The 18,700-nt window shown below is 32.4% G+C and overlaps 1 protein-coding gene across 1 annotated transcript; it reads right to left on the bottom strand.

Moving 5' to 3' along the window:
- Positions 1 to 887: 887 nt before the first annotated feature.
- lolal (longitudinals lacking protein-like) lies at positions 888 to 5,038 on the bottom strand. Its single transcript, XM_072533114.1, has 3 exons — positions 4,894 to 5,038; positions 4,559 to 4,755; positions 888 to 2,872 (listed from the first exon to the last, which is right to left on the bottom strand). The coding sequence occupies exons 2-3, from the start codon at positions 4,742 to 4,744 to the stop codon at positions 2,681 to 2,683; spliced, it is 378 nt and encodes a 125-aa protein (XP_072389215.1). The 5' UTR covers positions 4,745 to 4,755; positions 4,894 to 5,038; the 3' UTR covers positions 888 to 2,680.
- Between the last annotated feature and the right edge of the window lie 13,662 nt (positions 5,039 to 18,700).

Genomic DNA, 18,700 nt, shown 5'->3' with positions numbered 1-18,700 from the left:
TAGAGGAATGTTACGAGTACCTTGGTCTTTCCACACCAACAATTTGAAACTTCTCCACAAAATGAGCAGAGAATGGGTTTGTCAAAAAATATGAATTCTTTGTTCATATTTTTTGACAAACCTCGTATATGACTGAACAAATTTAATATTTGATGATTGTATTTTAGGTTTTAGAACACGCAGAACTTTTTACAAAGAATAACTTATTTTCATAAAACTAAAAATATTTTTGAAATCAGATTTTTATAATCTTTCAGTATCAGTGTTTCAAAAGTGTCATATGGTCCCCTTTGCTATTTAAAAAAATTGAGGGTGAGGCTGTCACCTGAAAGTGTATCATTGAAATACCGAAACTACGACGCCGTTAGCAATTTTGTTTGATGGTTATACTAAACGAGTTGACAGGGAGGGTAAGACTTTATCCTTTCGCTGTATAATAAAGTTTCATATTTTGGTTAATTTTTTCATAAAATCATGCCACATGTAGAAATAATTTTTAAGCAACTGCAGTTGATTCATACTGACCCCATTAAGGCTAAACAAGATCTGCAAACATTTTAAAAGACAATGCAAAAAATTCTTGGCGAAATGGCTACAATTATTGACCAACTAGATTCGGAGCTAGTAGAAACCGATGAACCTATTCCTGAGAAAAGACATTGTCCTCGTTCCGATATATCGTTTCAATGAATAAAAAAATAGAAGCATTGGCAGTTTGCAATTCCATTTTACAACAGATTACCAGGACATCTGGTAGCTACAGCATTATTTATGAAAGAACATTTTAACGAATATCAAAAAGATTGTCCAGACAAATTGTTCTCTAATACTGTTGACATATATCCATTTAAAAAAAAAAAAAAAACGTTTAACAACAGAACTGCAAGTAAAGAGAAAAACTGCGAACCATTTCTGAGGTCGCTCCTCTTTTATCATTACTTTCAAAGGAAGACATGACATCTACTTTCCAAGAAACTGTTAAGTTGCTGGAAGTTTTAGTGACTACGCCTATGTCAACATCCGAATCTGAAATATGCTTCTTTATGTTGAAGAGGATAAACATTTTTTATGCAACTCCATTGTAACAATTTGCATCGCCTGCACTCCACCAGTATTTAACTGATAACAGTTCCATCGGCCCTAGGGTATTGACTGAAGGCCAACAGCTTTTGCTTGTACCCAGTCTTGGAGTACTGATCTGAGAGAGACTTATTCTCTCCTGTGACCAAGTACTGATTGGTTACCGTCCGTTCCTCGCCGGACCAAGTGTTAATTGGCCCGTCCCATCTCTATTTCTTCGACCCGTTTCTCCCCGCCTGTGTTTATTAGCGGACCGTTATTGCCGTTTAAATTTTATGTCATTAATTGTATTTGATTTTTGGCAGAGATTAAACAGTCATATAGCCGTCGATGCCATCGTCGCCAGGATTGACGCTGACGTTTTGACATATGCAGAGAAGACGAAGCCGCACCACAAAATTTGATCATAGGAAAACAAACACAAATGTGATAAATGCAGAGTTGAGCAAGAAATTTTCAAAATAAATATAGTTTTTATTTATTGTTTTTTGTAATCAAAATGTTGTGACCTAAACAAAAAATATAAATCTTGTTATTTCCACCACCCGATAATATAAAGTCTCATTTTCTAGAATTACTTAAACAATAAAATTATATATGCACTCGTGTACCTTCATATGTTTACCTAATTACAAATTGAAATTACAATATAGACACAAAAAAACCGTAAGTATTTATGAATATAAAACACAAATTTAACTCCCAAAAAATCCAAAATTTTCCGCAAACTAGGAGTCAAACTCTGCTTAGTCTCAAAATAACATCCACAGTGTCAGAACAACATTGCGTTGAGTACAGATTCAGTGTACAGATCACAATAATCACATATTTAAAAATTTTAGTTATTAGTACGGAGAGGCGTTTTGATCTTTCAAATTAACGATAGAAAACAAATAATCTGTACAAAGAATATGCATTGCAGCTATAACACTATGGTAAACAGTGTTTCACAAATTCAAATAGTTGTTAGATATCAACTATTACTACTAATAATATCTTGTAAGAAAATCAACAACCTCTAAAATGAGGGAGTTTGTTTACTTTCTTGCATTGGGTATTATCATGTGAAAATATTTAAGATAACTATATAAATGCAACAATAGACTAACTTGCATTATTTTCAGTTCCTTTATCAAGCAGTTATGATTATTATGAGCAAAGGATAGTACCTTGGAAAACTTATACTAATAAATGCCCTCAATAAAGTATATACTGACCATTATCTGCAAATATTTCAAAAGTTGAGATCAGTGAAGTTCTATTAGATTTGTGTACTGTGTATTGTATCCAGACTACCGAATTCTTGTGTCCCAAATTAATTAATAAACATTTTAGTACGAGATCTTTGAAATAGACTGTACATATTTAATGGATGTCTAATAGTCCTTCAACCAATCAACATTTTTTTTTTTCAACGAAACACATTATAAAAAGATACAGATACATCTCCCACCATTAATCAAATAGTATACCTAAAACCTATTTCTATTAAAATATATAATTTTAAATATGTTAAAGAAATTATAAAATTTGATAGATATCTACAATCACGATTTTTGTGAAAAACTGTTTTCTACTAAGTACTAAGGTAGTTTATAAACTATTCCCTATTAATTGCCTGAGGAGCTTCTGCCAATCCTTTAACTTTGAGTCTGTCAGCTGTTTTTAAGAAAGCAGGCAACTGTTCTTGACTTACGTTCACCTCTCCTGCATACATAAATTCTAAAATTGCTTGCAAGTGGCTGTAGGCGACATCTTTGAGAATAATTATAGGGTGTTTTGAAGGATTCTCCTAAAATAAGCAAAAATTAAACAATTTATAAAAAAAAGCCACCTTTATAATGCAGTGTTGGTCTTACGGCGCGCAGGGATGCATAGTCAAAATTATTGGAACATATTCCCAATTATTTTTAATACAACAATAAGTTCCACAGGGTTCACCTCTATCTCTTCTATTGTACAACCTCTACTGCAGTAACATATGATAAAATGAACTAATCAGTGGTACTTTAACTGACAATAAACATATTTAACAATATTATTAAACCCTCCCAATAACTTATAACTAGAGCTTCACATATAAGAATGAGGGAATTAATTGAAACTGCTGCCAATATTTATAAAATGATTTGCAGACTCCTGGTGGAATATGGTTCTACAATTTTCTACAACTATAAAGATTCTACTTCTGTTCTTCTTCTAATGAAGCTGCAACCCTTTGTGTGCCTTGGCCTGCTTAACAATGTTCTTCCATTCTTCCCTGTCAGATACTTTCCTTCCCCACTGCCTGATGTTCATGGTTTTAATATCTTCCTCTATATCGTCTATCCACCTTTTATGAGACCTATCTTGTCCTATTTCAAGGGGGTTTCTATCTCTGGATTACTTGTACAGCTCGATTATCTGGTATTCTTTTTAAGTGGCCAAGCCAGTTTAGTCTTTGTGACTTTACAAATCAAATGATATCTGTGCTCTGTATTAATTCATCCAGCTCATAATTCATTATTATTCTCCACAAACCCTTCAGACCAAATGCAGTGGCTTCCTGTTGCAAATCTACAACTTTTTCAATTAACACCCTTCATTGCGGCTTATTAATTATGGCAACATCATTAACATATGTGCATATTTGAGTGGATCTAGTATTAATACAACTATTCATATCCAGTTTTTTGATAATAGATTCTACTAAAAATAATATAAACGTGAGCACAACAGCCTTCAACAAATTACTAGAATGTCTATTTATTACTAGAATCTTTATTTCTTTATGAACAATATAATATGTACACAATTATAATTTATATAAAAAATGTATACACTAAAAACTTAATATTACTGTCTCTACAATAACAAGTGGAAATATTGTACACAAAAATCCAATAAAATTCATATAACTGATAATATCGAGATGTACTTTGTTAAAAGGTAAACTGGTATAAAGATATAAATAATTAACCCAATAACTAGTACATAACACATATTAAGGAACAATTATGAAATAAAAGGAAGTGTTGACAGAAAAATGGCTCACAAATTAACAAAGAAATCGCCAGAAAACCATGGTTTAATGATAGAGAAGATATGGGAAAACAAAATACAAAATAATTATGGACAAAAACACTAACAGTGTTTTTATTAAAGGGGGAGAATCATCCATATGTGAGTAAACAAATAATAAACAAAAAAATTAATTTTCTTTCCATTATTGCTGACATGCTTAAATCTATGAGAAGAATAGGTTAACTTTTACAGATTTAACAATGTTTATTAAATTTTTTATGTTTTAATTTTGCAACATTTTTATAAAACACAAAACACCTGATAGCTCTAGATTCCCTTTTATACATAAATAAGTTTTTCTTTGGCAAAGTAATTGAATTGTTGTTATCTTATAAATTAAAATATTTCAAAAAATTAAAATATAAGAAGCAACAACGGTATATGGATATTTAACACTATATTAAATGAAACTTACCTCTAATAGACTTTTAAAATAAGGACTACAGGCAGACAATACCATTTTGTGAGCTTTGCAAGTTTGTCCCTCACAGGCTAACGTTACATCTGTAAAACTTTTTTCATCTCTAAGGTGTCGAAAAGACGACACCATATTACTTTGAAAATCGTTCCATTTTAAAAAAAATTGCTGCTGATCCGCCATGTCTAAGATAACTAAAAAATATAAGATTCTTGAATGTTTACAAGCAGATGCTAGATTGACACCTAACCCAATTTTAGATACAAAGAAATGCAATTTTATTCGTTCAAGTCTTGAATCCAATACGATATCTTTTATAATAGTTTACTTACATATTTACTAGAATTATTCCTAATTTTTCTCTATATTTACAATATCCCTAGAATAGCATGTCAAACAATAAATTACGCAAGCTCAGCTACTTCCTAAACAACAAAATGTCAGATTCGACATTTTTGACAGTTTTGACATTGACAATTGTCGCCATACCTACTATTGTAGGTTTGTCACCGTTTAAAAACCATAAGAAATAGAAATTAGTTATCAATTTTTGTTTATTCTAATGCCAATTCTAACTTCAACGGTTTTTTCAATTATTTTTTTTAAATAACTTTCATGAAAAAAAAGTAAAAACCACTAAGAGAACAACTTTTTGAGGGATCTAAAAAAATTCAATTTTTTATCGATGTTTTTATCAACGTGTAAACAATGCTCCCGTAAATTTAAATAGATAATTTCATGAAAAAATAATTTCTTTTCATCTAAACTATGAGTTGGAAAATGTCTCAATTTGAAAATTTTCACAAGCTTCGGCAATTCTCTAATAGAGGCCACTGGTAGTATTAATAAGTAAACCAGTAAACTTTAGTAAAATGATGGATAGCTTCCTAGAACTCACGAAAGGGTTAAACCACAATTAATAATTGTAATTATAAATATATTTTTTAAAATTTGTTTTGAAATTTCGATTTCTAATCCGGAAATCATTTTAAAAAATTCTAAAACAAAAATTATAAAAACCTTTAACCTCCTATATAAAAACTACACCATTATTTTCGAGGTAATTAGGGATTTAGGATTGATATGCTCGTTAACATGCATTTTTCAGTCGCTAGTTCTACGTTTCTTTCCATTTTAGGACAAGCCAATGAAGGCATAAAGAAAATAGTCTGTGTCAAGGGAATGTACGGACACCACTCCTTTATAACATCTATACAAATGACTTACTGAGCCATCCTGGCTCTCATCCATAGCACTGGAATATACGCGCACAAAATAATTGACTACGGTCGTATAAAAGACCATCATTATTTTTTCAACTAAAGAAAACTAAACTAAACTAAAGAAAATACTGTAAAAAAAGTAAAATATATCAAAAATTTATTGTCGACATCTCATCTATATTTATTAATTTTCAAAATCGTCAAGAAAGAAGAAAAATGTTTGCAGTGGACAATTTGCAGGAAGATATTGAACCGGTGAAAATTAATAAAGGAGATGATACAGAAGATGAGGACGATTTTGATATGGATTGCAATTAGTATTAATTAACGAGAAATATCTCAGATTTAATGCTCATTTGTTTTTTAGTACTGTACTTACAATACATTTCAGTCTTAATCTTCTTGTATATTAAAAATATATATATATATATATATATATATATATATATATATATATATATATATATATATATACATATATATATATATATACTTATCGTGTCGTATAGGGTAAACTACTTACATTTTATGTATATATGCATATAAGTATTTACGAGATGTTAGATATTTTATGTATGTTTTTTTGTTTATTCTCTTATTTAACTCTCTTGTTGTAATATTCATGTAGATTAAATATTTATTGAAATATTTCTCTTCACGCCAATGATATAAAGTCGACAAATATGTTTATGGTTTCTTTTTGACTGATTGCACAGTAAACGAACAAAAAAAGTTAATAATGGTTTACGACGATCCATGTGAGGATATGTTGAAAACTAACTAAAGGTATATAATTATATCAATAAAATAATGGGAAAAGATTTTTTCTATTGCTTTAATTAACATCACAATAGGTACACATTTACAGGAATTATTAACAGTATTACAAATATAGTAGATCAGGTATACAGTCAGATTTTTAATAATACATTAGATTACAGCTACGGCTAAATAAGTAAATATGATTGTCTTATGATAATAGTTTTATAATATATGGTTGTAACCTCCAAGAGAAGTCAAATTGGGATTAAAAATCGTTTTACCAAAAAAAAAAAGTTAATTGGATTGGTATAAATACATTCAGCCCAGTTTACTTCCTTAATACAGTCTTGTGTTGTTGTTACAGCGTAGACTACTAACAAAAATAATAATTTGCCTGTGGATTGATAGATAATTCCTTAGACAAGGAAAGAAAGGAGACGCGTAATCGTATGGAATTGACTGAAGCCTAAACCGGCACCAGAGAGGTTGCCAGGTCAAATTTTATTTCCTTAGTAGATTGAGAATAATGGATATATAACACTGATACAATGATCATTTTTTGAACACGATTTTATCATTACATGTTTTTTAGTAGATCAGTATAGTGTTTCAGTAGATCAATAAATTGAAGTTGAAATCTACTCAAAAATCAGTAGACCTGGTAACAATGCGAGAGGTAGGAATGGACAAGGTACAGGCACAGTATATTGCTTAAAGTGATTAGACCGGTGCTCATGTATGGGTGTGAGACGTGGACCCTGACCAAAGAAACTAAAAGAAAACTTAGATGTTTTGAGAGGAAAATCCTCAGAAGAATCTTTGGGCCTTATCACGACTTTAATAGCAACCAATACCGTATGAGAACAAATGCTTAGGTCAAGCAGATGTATAGAGCGAGCGATATAATCCAAGAGATTAAATCCCAACGTCTAGGATGGGCTGGTCATGTCCATAGACTCCCTAATAACCGCCTTGCCAAGTTAATATGGAAGGAAGCCCCCACAGAAAGAAGGCCCTTAGCGGTGGAGAGACAATATATGGTCAGATCTAAGAACAATGGGGCTACCCACTGACCCAACCATTATGGACGACCGTTCAAGATGGAAGCAAGTTGTGCAGTCAGCCAAAACTCACCCCGGGTTGTAGTGCTACGGGAAGAAGAAGAAGGAGTTCGCACATCCGCAATAGGTATTTCAAAATACAAAAACTTTTTTATATTCTGTGCTCTGAGCTTTAAACAGATAAACAACTGATTCGTTAGAGTTGGCGCCTGTAACTGTTTACTTTTCGTTGTTTGTGATATTGTTTAAGTTTAGAAGTTTATTTTTTTTAAATTTACTATTTAATTCATTTTTTAAATCTTTTTTACATTATTTGATTTCGTGGGTAAGTTGTGAATTATCTATTATTTAGTTATCTTTTTAACAGAATATACTTGACAAAGTCAAAAGAAAAAAAAAATGCAAAAATAGCGTTTTCCCGTTTTCTTTGATTTTTACCGGTTGTTTTTGTTATTCCACCTTAATATGAAATCTTCGATAATACCCACGTAACCACCGGTAGATGGTCCTGGTTGGAAATATAAAACTCGTTCAAATCTATAAAACAAACATAATCATACGATAGAGAACTATCTTTGCGTACCAAGCTGGTACTTAACCATTTCATAGGACATAAATCTATCCAAAAATTAAAATATCTACAAAAAAGTTCTTCGACAAATCAGGCTAGGCTATAAAATAAAACAAACCGGGCACTAAAGACTGAATTGAAGGGTTTTCGAAATTTGTTCGCCGTGTAAATCAATTCTGAACTGATTATGAACCGCGCTTGCGTACAACCCGATTACTAAGAAGTTTCTGAACTGGTCCTGAACGCGTCCATTAATGGGCGTTACATGTCCTCTCTCTTTCCTTATCTAAGGATAATTCAATAAAGCCAGATATATATTATCTCCAAACTCATGTAGCGAAAAGGAGCGGATATTTGGAACAGTACCGTAACTAATAATTAGGGTTCGCACACCGTTCAATGCTTAAACAAATCAGTTAGTTCACTCCACATTTTGACGGTTCTAAGATTGCATTGATTCCAGGGAAAAAATTTTGAATGTACGATAGACTAGGATAAGAATACAAATTGTTGCCTAAGTTATAATATTTCATCAGTTTCAAAGAATATTCCAACATTATAATAATCATGTCTAGTAGAATATGTTGTTTAACCCTTAAATGCCCAATCGGGGTCACTATGGGACCCCAGACATACATTTTTGGCTATAATATCTTTATTTGAAACATTTGGCAACCGCGCAACCAGGTATTTGTGTGGACGTGTCTCCTACGTTTTCTGTTAGTATACCACGAACATTCGTGAGGTGCAGTGGTCTGTAAGAGAGATTTAGATAAGTGGGGTCTCGCTGTGACCCCGATTGGGCATTTAGAGGCACCAGAATATTTTTATTATTTTTAACATTTTTCGTCAGTTTACATTGAAAAATGGACCGTAAGAGAATGAAAATGACAATAAGCGACCAAGAACATGAAAAAATTATCCGAAATATAGAAGAAGGGATATCAGACTCCGATTTCGACTATGAGATTACCGACGAATCAGATAGCGAAGAGCAAGATGTTTTTGAGGAAAATGTTTCGGAAACTGAGGACAATTTAGAAGTCAACAGTGACGAGGAATCAGATGCAGAACCTACCGAAGTGGACGATAATATTAGTGAGGTTAGTGGTCCAACATATACATCCAAATCTGGAATGCAGTGGAATAGCCTACCTTTCGTGAGATCCAAGAGGCAACAAAAAAATATTATAAATGTACATCCAGGCTTAACAAACTATAGTAAAAATTCCAACACGTTTTTAGACTATTTCAATTTATTTTTGACCGAAGAGATGAAGAATGTCATATGCCTTCACACTAATGAAGAAGCTGTTAGGCGTTATCAAGAGTGAAACGAAAAACATCCGAATAACAAAAAAGAGTGGACGGTACTTACCAACAATGAACTGGATAGCTTTTTAGGAGCACTTATCAAAGCTGGTGCTTTAAGGCGTGGGAAAGAATCGACACGAGAGATATGGTCTACAGACACCTCAATACGCCGGTCATTTTTTACAGCCGCATTCGCTAGGAACCGATTTGAAGAATTATCGAGTTTCTTGAGGTTTGATGACAAAGTGACCAGGGTGGAGCGGAAGGAACAGGATAAGTTAGCGGCGATACGAGTAATTTGGGACATGTTCGTCTCTAACTGTGACAAAGCCTTTGAACCATACGAACATATAACCGTTGACGAACAGTTAGTGAGTTTTAGAGGAAAGTGTCCTTTTAGACAATATATAAAATCAAAACCTTGCCGCTATGGGATAAAAATTTGGGCTGCCGCGGATGTTAAAACATCTTATTTATCAAAACTTCAGGTGTACCTTGGAAAACTACCAGGTGGTAGAATAGAGAAAAATCAGGGATTTCGTGTTGTGAAAGATCTGGTGGAACCATATCATGGCAGTTGGAGAGGAATTACAACTGACAACTTTTTTACCAGTGTTCCTCTTGCTCAATATCTTTTATCTAAAAACCTTACTTTACTTGGGACCGTCCGCAAAAATAAACCTGATACACCACCACAACTAAGTTTGACAAAAAGACCTGCGGAGTCGTCAATATTTGCTTTTACTAAAGAATTAGCTATGGTTTCGTACATACCTAAAATACACAGGATGGTACATCTTCTTTCAAGTCAACACGATAGTGATATAATTTGTCAAGACTCTCAAAACAAACCCTTGATGATTTTAGACTATAATAATACCAAGGGTGGTGTTGATAATGCCGACAAACTGATTAGGGAATATTCCTGTAAAAGAAGAACTGCTCGTTGGCCATTCAGGCTCTTTATGAATATTATAGACATATGTGCACTAAATGCCTATATTTTATACATTGAAAAAAATCCTGATTGGAAGAAAAATAATTTTTCACGAAGACGTATTTTCCTGTTACAATTAGGGGCTGAGCTTGCTCGAAACAACATGGAAAAAAGAGCGAAATATATAAAACATAAAGCCTATGTAAAATCTGCTCTAAAAGATTGTGGCATACCAATGGTAAACCCAACTACCGAAGTTGCAACTCAATCCGTCCATTCAGGTAAGAAACGTGCTCGTTGTTACCAGTGTCCTCGAAACTGTGACAGAAAAGTGAATACCGTTTGCTCTTTTTGCAAAAAATTTATATGCCAGGTGCACAGAAAAGAAGAAAAAACTATTGTATGTAAAAATTGCAACTAAAAGTTATATGCTTATATTATTATTTAATTTTAATTTTGTTCGAATTGAAAATAATTTGTTTCTAGAAAAGCCGTTAATTTTGTATGAAAAATAAATAAAAATTATTCAAATATGCTTAAAATTATTTTTAACCGTGTTTTCCTTTTAGTCAGTGCTAAATGACGTTACTAAATTGAAAATTTTAGTGGGGTCCCTAGGAGACCCCACATGGGCATTTATGGTTATTTTCATATCACGGGCATTTAAGGGTTAAATATTTTCCAGATATGGCAGTGACACAGGACATTAGAGCATACTATAGCTTCATAAAATGTTTAAAATTTATTGTAGGTTAAGCATAAATCCAAATTGACTTCTCATAATGTAAAATAAATATCACAATTAAATTTTAGCATATAAAATAACTTAAAATTAATGAAAACCAGAAATAAATAATAATAAATCTCAATGCATTAAAAACGGACACGACGAAAGTTCATACACAATATGAAGATTGGCATACCTGTAATAGTCAAACCTCGAAACTCCGGCACTTTTAGGTTTGACTAGTCAATCCTCAATCCTCAGGTCTGACTTACGGTTTTAGTCAAAATCCGAAATAAATTTCATTTTCGGTCTTTGAACAAAGAATTTTCGGCAAAACCAGGAGAGACTAATTTGTTCAAGCAAACGTCGAAATTTAATTTGATGAAATCGGGGTTTGACCAGTCAAACTCTTAACCCTTAACTTGGCAACGTATGTTATAATATACATAATATTTCAAATTATTTATTTGACAATCAATAGATAGTATTTGAAGCCCAGTTCTTGGCACTCTATAGCTGAGTCACTATCGTATGTAGCCGAGTGGAAATCGGCCCGAAAATTCTTAATTACGCGCATTTAGTTCTGACGGTATGGATACAGTCTCGACAAAATGGCTGAGCAAGCGTGTTGTTCCGGAAGAAGGGAATTAAAACTTTTTGTATTGTATAGTATACACCTCCCGATATGGCTTATTTGACATTAATTTTTTTTCAGACTAAAAAAGGAGAATTAATAAAATAATGGCTCTTTTGCCTCCAGTTCAGTTGATGTTAAAAGATGACGAAGAAGAGGTATCTATTATCTTGTAATTTTTTGAAAGAATTCACAGAAGACACAGATGATGTTGAAGACAATATAACTTCTGAAGAAGATATAGAAGAAGCTGTAGAAATATTACCTGTTTCAGTCAGTAAACGAAGACTAACAGCAGCTACTCCGTCAGTAGTGCCACAATTTTCTCCAGTAGTCCAAAAAACAAGCTTTTCAATAAAACGGAATGGAAAAAAGAGCTTTCATTTAACTGGACCACTGATGATTTTGAATATGAGGTAACACAAAACAAAGTAATGATTTTACAAAACTCCAAAATATAAAAACACTTTTGCAATAATTTAAAACCTTTTTCAGTCCAGATATTGTTGAATTAATCGTAGAACAAACTAACCTGTACTCGACACAAACATTTTACAAACGTGTAGACACAAGTATAGATGCGATGCACAATTTCTTAGCTATCAAAATTTTAATGGGGATTGTTGACATGCCGGCGTACACGGACTATTGGTCTCAAGAGACGCGATATGAACTTATTGCAAATGTAATGTCACTAAAGAGGTATCAAGCAATACGACGCAGCCTACATTTTGTCAACAATGAAAAGTTGAATAATGACAAATATTTTAAAATACAGCCTATTTTGGATCGTGTACTCACAATTGAATCAGAGTCTAGCTGTTCAGTGGATGAAATAATGGTCCCATACAAGGGGAAAAAGGCAGACTCGAGAAGACAATATGTGAAGAGCAAACATACAAAAATGGGGTTTCAAAATGTTTGTTTGTTGTGGCGCATCGGGGATAGTGAATAATTTCTTTCCCTATGGAGGAAACGGTAACTTTAGAAACCATCGATTTACAAATGAGGAAAATAACATGGGATTTGGGACAAAATGTGTTTTATGTTGATGTTCAACAATCCAAAATAAACCTTTATCAAGGGTTTATTTCGATAATTATTTTACAAGTTTAGACCTTATTACATATCTTCGAAGTGAATTTGGACTACTTTTTTTGGAAACTGTTAGGAAAGACAGACTACGGGGTTACCCACTTGAATCTGATAAGAAAATGAAAAAAGATGGGAGAGGTTCTTTTGACCAAAGAGTAGACAATGATAGTCGCATTGTCGTTGTAAAGTGGTACGATAACAAGTCTGTAACTTTATGTAGTTCTTATGTAGCCTTCATTCCAATGGCAACCATACAAAGATTCTCCAAAATGGAAAACAGTAAAATTCACATTCCATGCCCACAGTTAATAAAACACTATAACAGTCATATGGGTGGTGTGGATTTGGCAGACATGTTGATTGCTCTATATAGAATACGCTTCAAAACACATAGATGGTATATGGGCATTTTTTCTCAAATTATAGATATATCCATTAATAATGCTATATAAACGTGATGCAAGCATTCTTCAAGAAGATAAAAAACAGTCATTCCTTTCAAAAAATTTATAAAAAAACTTGCCAAAAGTCTACTGCAGGCTGACAAAATAAAAAGAGGATGTCCCAGCAATTAGCAGCTACCACTACCTTCCAGAAAAATTAAAAATCTGGTAAAGCCCAGACCCCAAGATGATATCAGATTAGATCATCAATGGGCAGGTGCAGATGGGACAAACTGCCATATTTTGTAACAAGTGTAATATTAGACCATGTTTAGTGCATAACAAGAATTGTTTTATGGATGTTCACATTAATAATTAAATATTTTTGATTAAATTTTGCTAGTTCTTATTATTAAGAGAAAACTAGAATAAAATTATCATATAAGCAGAATGACAACAAATAGAAGAGTAAAGGCAGAGAGAGACTATTTCCCAAAAGGATGACGATTAGTGGGAAGATCACGGAAACGATGGAACGACAACTTACTGAAGGCACATTGAAAAGCAACCAGTCATGTCTAGATCAAAAGAAGAAGAAAAAGATGACGAAGGTGTTTTTTAAACTTGACAGGATTTATAGGAGGACAATATTAGAACAGGACAATATTAGAACAGAGAACAGAAAACAATTGTTATTTTGTTCTAAACAAGAGTTAAGTCCCTGTAACTTTTACATTTAAATAAATCTCTTTTTTTATGTAGTTGTCAAATAATTCCAACAAATCATTCTTTACACTCTGAACTCTTTCGTCATTGCACATTCTCATACCACTTAAAAGTCTTAAAAGACAAATATGTATAAAAGAGAATTTTATATTTGTCTGATTTCTGACTTAAGAACCATCGACAAATAATATAAAAAAAGTAAAACTGGCATTATTATTGAATTTCTTAATATTCTAAGAATTTGCCAATGTACTGAAAAGAATAGATATTTATTTTGTATATGTACTTTCGACTACATATTTTTAAATTACAACTTTTATTACAAAGACAATATTTTCAGATGAAATTATTAATGTAGTTATACATAAATACTGATTGACAGTCTTAAAGTATTTTTTACATAAAATTATTCGCTATGTGCAAGTTCCGAAAAGCGACATCTAGTGACATAAATCAGCGATGGTGTTAGCACTATTAATATTTTAGTCTTATATTAGCTGCAAATAGAGTGAATTAAACTTATTTATTTAATATAATAATTATTGTAATATATATCAATAATTACCTTTTTGAAAAATTTTGAATTGATTTTTAACTGTAACAATAAAATTTGTAGTATATTTTTTACGTTTAGATTTCAATATTTCACATTTAAGATTGAGGTTATTAAAAGATAAACATCGTATGTAGTAAATAAAATTAATTACTAAATTACTATTAATATGGATGCAATAATAAAAACTGGATTTCAAAAAATAAATCATAACATACCTTTTCAACCAACTATCATATCCACTGTAAAATACAATTAAAAATTGCTTATCATATCAATAGTATGGAGCGACATTAAGGCCCGATGTCATAATGACAACCTAAAATACACTTTAACTAATGTTCATTTTAGACTAAATTGAGCAAACTTGAACCAGCATGATTATTACTGAAATTTACACTTAAAGTAAACTTTAATATAATGTTCACGTCAAACTAATTACGAAATCGGACGTAAGAATGCAGAATTCGGGTTAAGTTACTTACTTCTGTTTTATTATGATATTAATCCACTTTTCTCGTTACATTAATTTGTACTTAGAAGTTAGAAACTAATAGAACTGGAATTTAATATTTTTTGTTGTATTTTTACAATTTTTAACACAGTATTTGCGAAATCCCATTTTCTTCAATAACTACTTATGAAATATGCTAACAAAGTTGCAAGATTTCACCGCTGCACGCGCACGACCGTTTCTCGTCTCCCTCCAATATTTGCACACAGCGAATAGACATTACAGATGTTACTAAGTTAACTGACAACTAACAACTTTTTTTAGTTGTTACACAAACTCTTAAAGAGCGAGATAGTGTATCTCTAAATCAGTTTTTATATATTTTAATAAACAACCTTTTAAAAAATTTGAAAGATATGATGCATATAGTACAAAATAGACTGATCATTGCAATACCAGCCCGTTCTGCCAGTGCGACAGTGAAAACTGACGAAAACTAGTTCCTGCATCTTCTTCTAATTTGCTAGGTTTATCGACCACGTGACCTATATGACCAATGAGAAGGTCACGTGGTCGATAAACCCGCTCCATTAGACAGAAATGCAGCTACTTCTTTGCGTCCGTTTTTTCTGTTGCACTAGGTAAATAAAGTTTGTAATGAAATGTATAATAAAAACAACTGCATAATATATTGCTGAAATTTTATAAATGAAGAAGAAGAAGAATTTTATTTGGAATGTTAATAAATTCGTAGTCACAGATATGTTAGCGAAGGACATTGATATGTACCGACACCGAATCATGTGTAGTATATTTTATATAATTTAGATGTTAGAACGCAATTCTTAACTGTATTAACTTCTAACATCACTTAACTCTCCAGTGGGCGCGTGCGGACTCTGACTGCCCACTTTTGTACCCTCGTGTATAACTCTCCTTAATTTGTTTCTCCCACCCTGCAACGTTTTCTAGCTTCCAAAATTGATACATTCATCAATTAATTAATTAACGTAATTTAAAGTGCATTCAATAATATGAAACAAATATTATGTTGTAGAGACCTCAGCCTAAATCTTAGAAAACGAGTACGTAAGTGTTATGTATTTTCTGTTCTTTTTTCCGACAAGCACCGACAAAATTTTCAATTTCTAATTTAACTGAGCTGCCACCGTGCTTCGGAGGGCACGTAAAGCCATCGGTCCCGGCTACGAAAGTAGTCGTTGTCATGTTAGGGGCGCTTGCGCGACTTGAAAACCCTAACACTAGACCTTAGCCAGAAGGTTACACAAACTTTACTTTCTGTTCTTTTGTATGGTGTGGAGTCATGGAGTTTAAATAAACTACAATAAAGAAAACTGCAATATCTGTGTCATATAACACGTGGTAACAGATATGACTTCCCAAAACTAATAATGCAGGGAAAGATTCAAGGAAAGCGCAGCGTAGGTAGAAGAAGAATGTCCTGGCCGAGAAAAAGGTAAATACTTTCACTAAAAAAGGTAAATACTTTGTGAAAATATGTTAATAGCAATAAGTAAAGGTACTTAGTAATGCTGTGGTATAAATAAATAATTAGAAATAATAAGTATAATATTTTAACAGAATCATGTCTGCGCAGTGTTACTCCGCGCCCCAACTCATTTTCTCATTTTCTATAATTTTAATTAAAAAAAAAAAACACAATATTTTTTCAGGTAATTATTTTTAGTTCAAATAAAATAAGGTCAGTGCGAACTCAGAGTCCGGGCGCGACCTTGCATGTTATAAAACTGGCGCGCTCACTGAAGGGTTAAGTGATTTTGTATTCTCTTAACTTATCGCCGGCGCCGTTTAGATAACCACATGCTTAGCCAAATTACTGCCTGTAGTAGCAGCTAATTGAGGTAAAGGTGATCCTAATTAAATATTATTGCGAACGTTGATTCAATGATATTTTATTGAGTTTTATTACAATTTAGAGATCCACTATAAGCTTATTATTGAGACTTTGTACTTATTTTTTGTAAAAATATGTATATAAAACTATTCTAAAAATAATGGCCCTTTGTAAAATATAAATATTGTTACGTTTTTCTATAGCTTCAAGGATTAATTGAAGTACACATATTATTTTATGTGACGCCGCAGCTGTTTTTCTACAGGAACAGATGTTCTAGATTTCCCCGGCGAACACCGTGTAGAATTTTCGAGATATTACAGGACCGTAATTACAGTCACATAACATCGCTCCCTTCTTTCCTGTCTGCCCTTAATAAGGACACAGTCTCTCTAGATGGACGACTTTTGGCTTACTTTGTGGCGTTAGTTGCACCTTGTATACAAGGTCATTTATCTTCTTAGTAACTAGGTGCAGTCCCTCCTAGGGCCGCTGCAATTTGGGACTTTAACCTTTCCTTCTGGTTAGTTCGTAGAGCCAAATTTCATCGCCTTTCTTGAAGCTAACGGGAGTGAATTTTTGATCGAACCTAACCTTCGTCCGGTCACTGGTGAGTTGTAGCTTATTCCTGGCAAAATGATGGTCCTTAACCAGTTGATCTTTAGGCCGCTCACATACTCGGAAAGTGTCTCTTGCTCCGCCTCTCCGTCTGGTAGATTGCCATGTAGGAGATCGATGGGAAGCTTCATTTCTTGATCAGTCAATTGCTGGAGTATAGCCTGTTGCTTTATTTTGGGAGCTTCGGTAGGCTAGCAGAAACAAAGGCACCAGTTTGTCCCAGTCTCTCTGATTTTCATGTACAAACAGGAATAGGTAGTTGTTAATGGTCCGGTTATATCTTTCTACCATGCTGCCGTACTAAGGATGAAGCGGTGAACACTTTTTTTGTATTTATTGCAATTTTGCAGCAATGGTAATAAATTAAAACTTTTTTAACCAGCCGTATTTTATGGAAAATTTAATTGTCGTTATTTTATATTGTTAAGACTTTGTTCCAAAATGAATTTTTTGAAAGTTATAAGAATAGGAAAGTAAAAAAAAATCGACGTTTTTAGTAATTTTTAAATATTTAAATTTTTTATTCATATTCCTGACCTATTTGAGAGGAAAGCAAAGTAAATTATTATTAGTGAAGTTATCGCCCAACTATCTCTGCATCTGAATGCCACCTCTCACATCCACCTCAAAACAGATCCGCTCTGATCTAAATATCAAATAATAAACACTGAAATACAAAAATCTAAGTCATCTTATGAAATAATAATTGTAAAAGAAGCAGGTGCTGAAATTAAATAAACAAATGAAATACACATTTTTACAAAAAATACACCAGAATATACATTTTTATAAATATTGGGGTAAACCAACAAAAAATTTAGAAGTTAATTAGGCCTGAACTACTTAAAGAATTATCAAACACTTGATAATTCTGATAAACTTATTCTACGATAAATATATTAAGTAGGTATACATTATTAATGAGTTAAAATTTTTAAATTTTGTTCTTATAATTTTTTAAAATTATAGTAATTATTTCAGGATATTTCATATCTCTTTCTTTAACTATAAAATAAGTTTATTTTGTAAAAGCATGGCTTATTCCCAATTAAAATTACTCTTAGTTTATGGTTTAATAATTTTCAAAATTCACTTCTTCTTCATGTGCCTTGTCCGTTCCGAACGTTGGCAATCAACATGGCTATTCTGACTTTGTTTACGGCAGATCTGAATAGTTCAATGACAATCCGAACCATTGCCGCAAG

This window comes from Diabrotica undecimpunctata, chromosome 5 (genome assembly GCF_040954645.1).
Source record: "Diabrotica undecimpunctata isolate CICGRU chromosome 5, icDiaUnde3, whole genome shotgun sequence".
Lineage (NCBI taxonomy): Eukaryota > Metazoa > Arthropoda > Insecta > Coleoptera > Chrysomelidae > Diabrotica > Diabrotica undecimpunctata.
Note: the sequence above shows the minus strand (reverse complement) of the source record. Positions and strands in the feature narration are given on the sequence as shown.

Bases quoted from the DNA above. Each gene is read 5' to 3' on its own strand.
- lolal (XM_072533114.1), bottom strand. From the start codon at position 4,744: ATGGCGGATCAGCAGCAATTTTTTTTAAAATGGAACGATTTTCAAAGT. The intron at 2,873-4,558 runs GTAAGTTTCATT...TGCTTATTTTAG, and splicing joins ATTTTAAAAGTCTATTAGAG to GAGAATCCTTCAAAACACCC.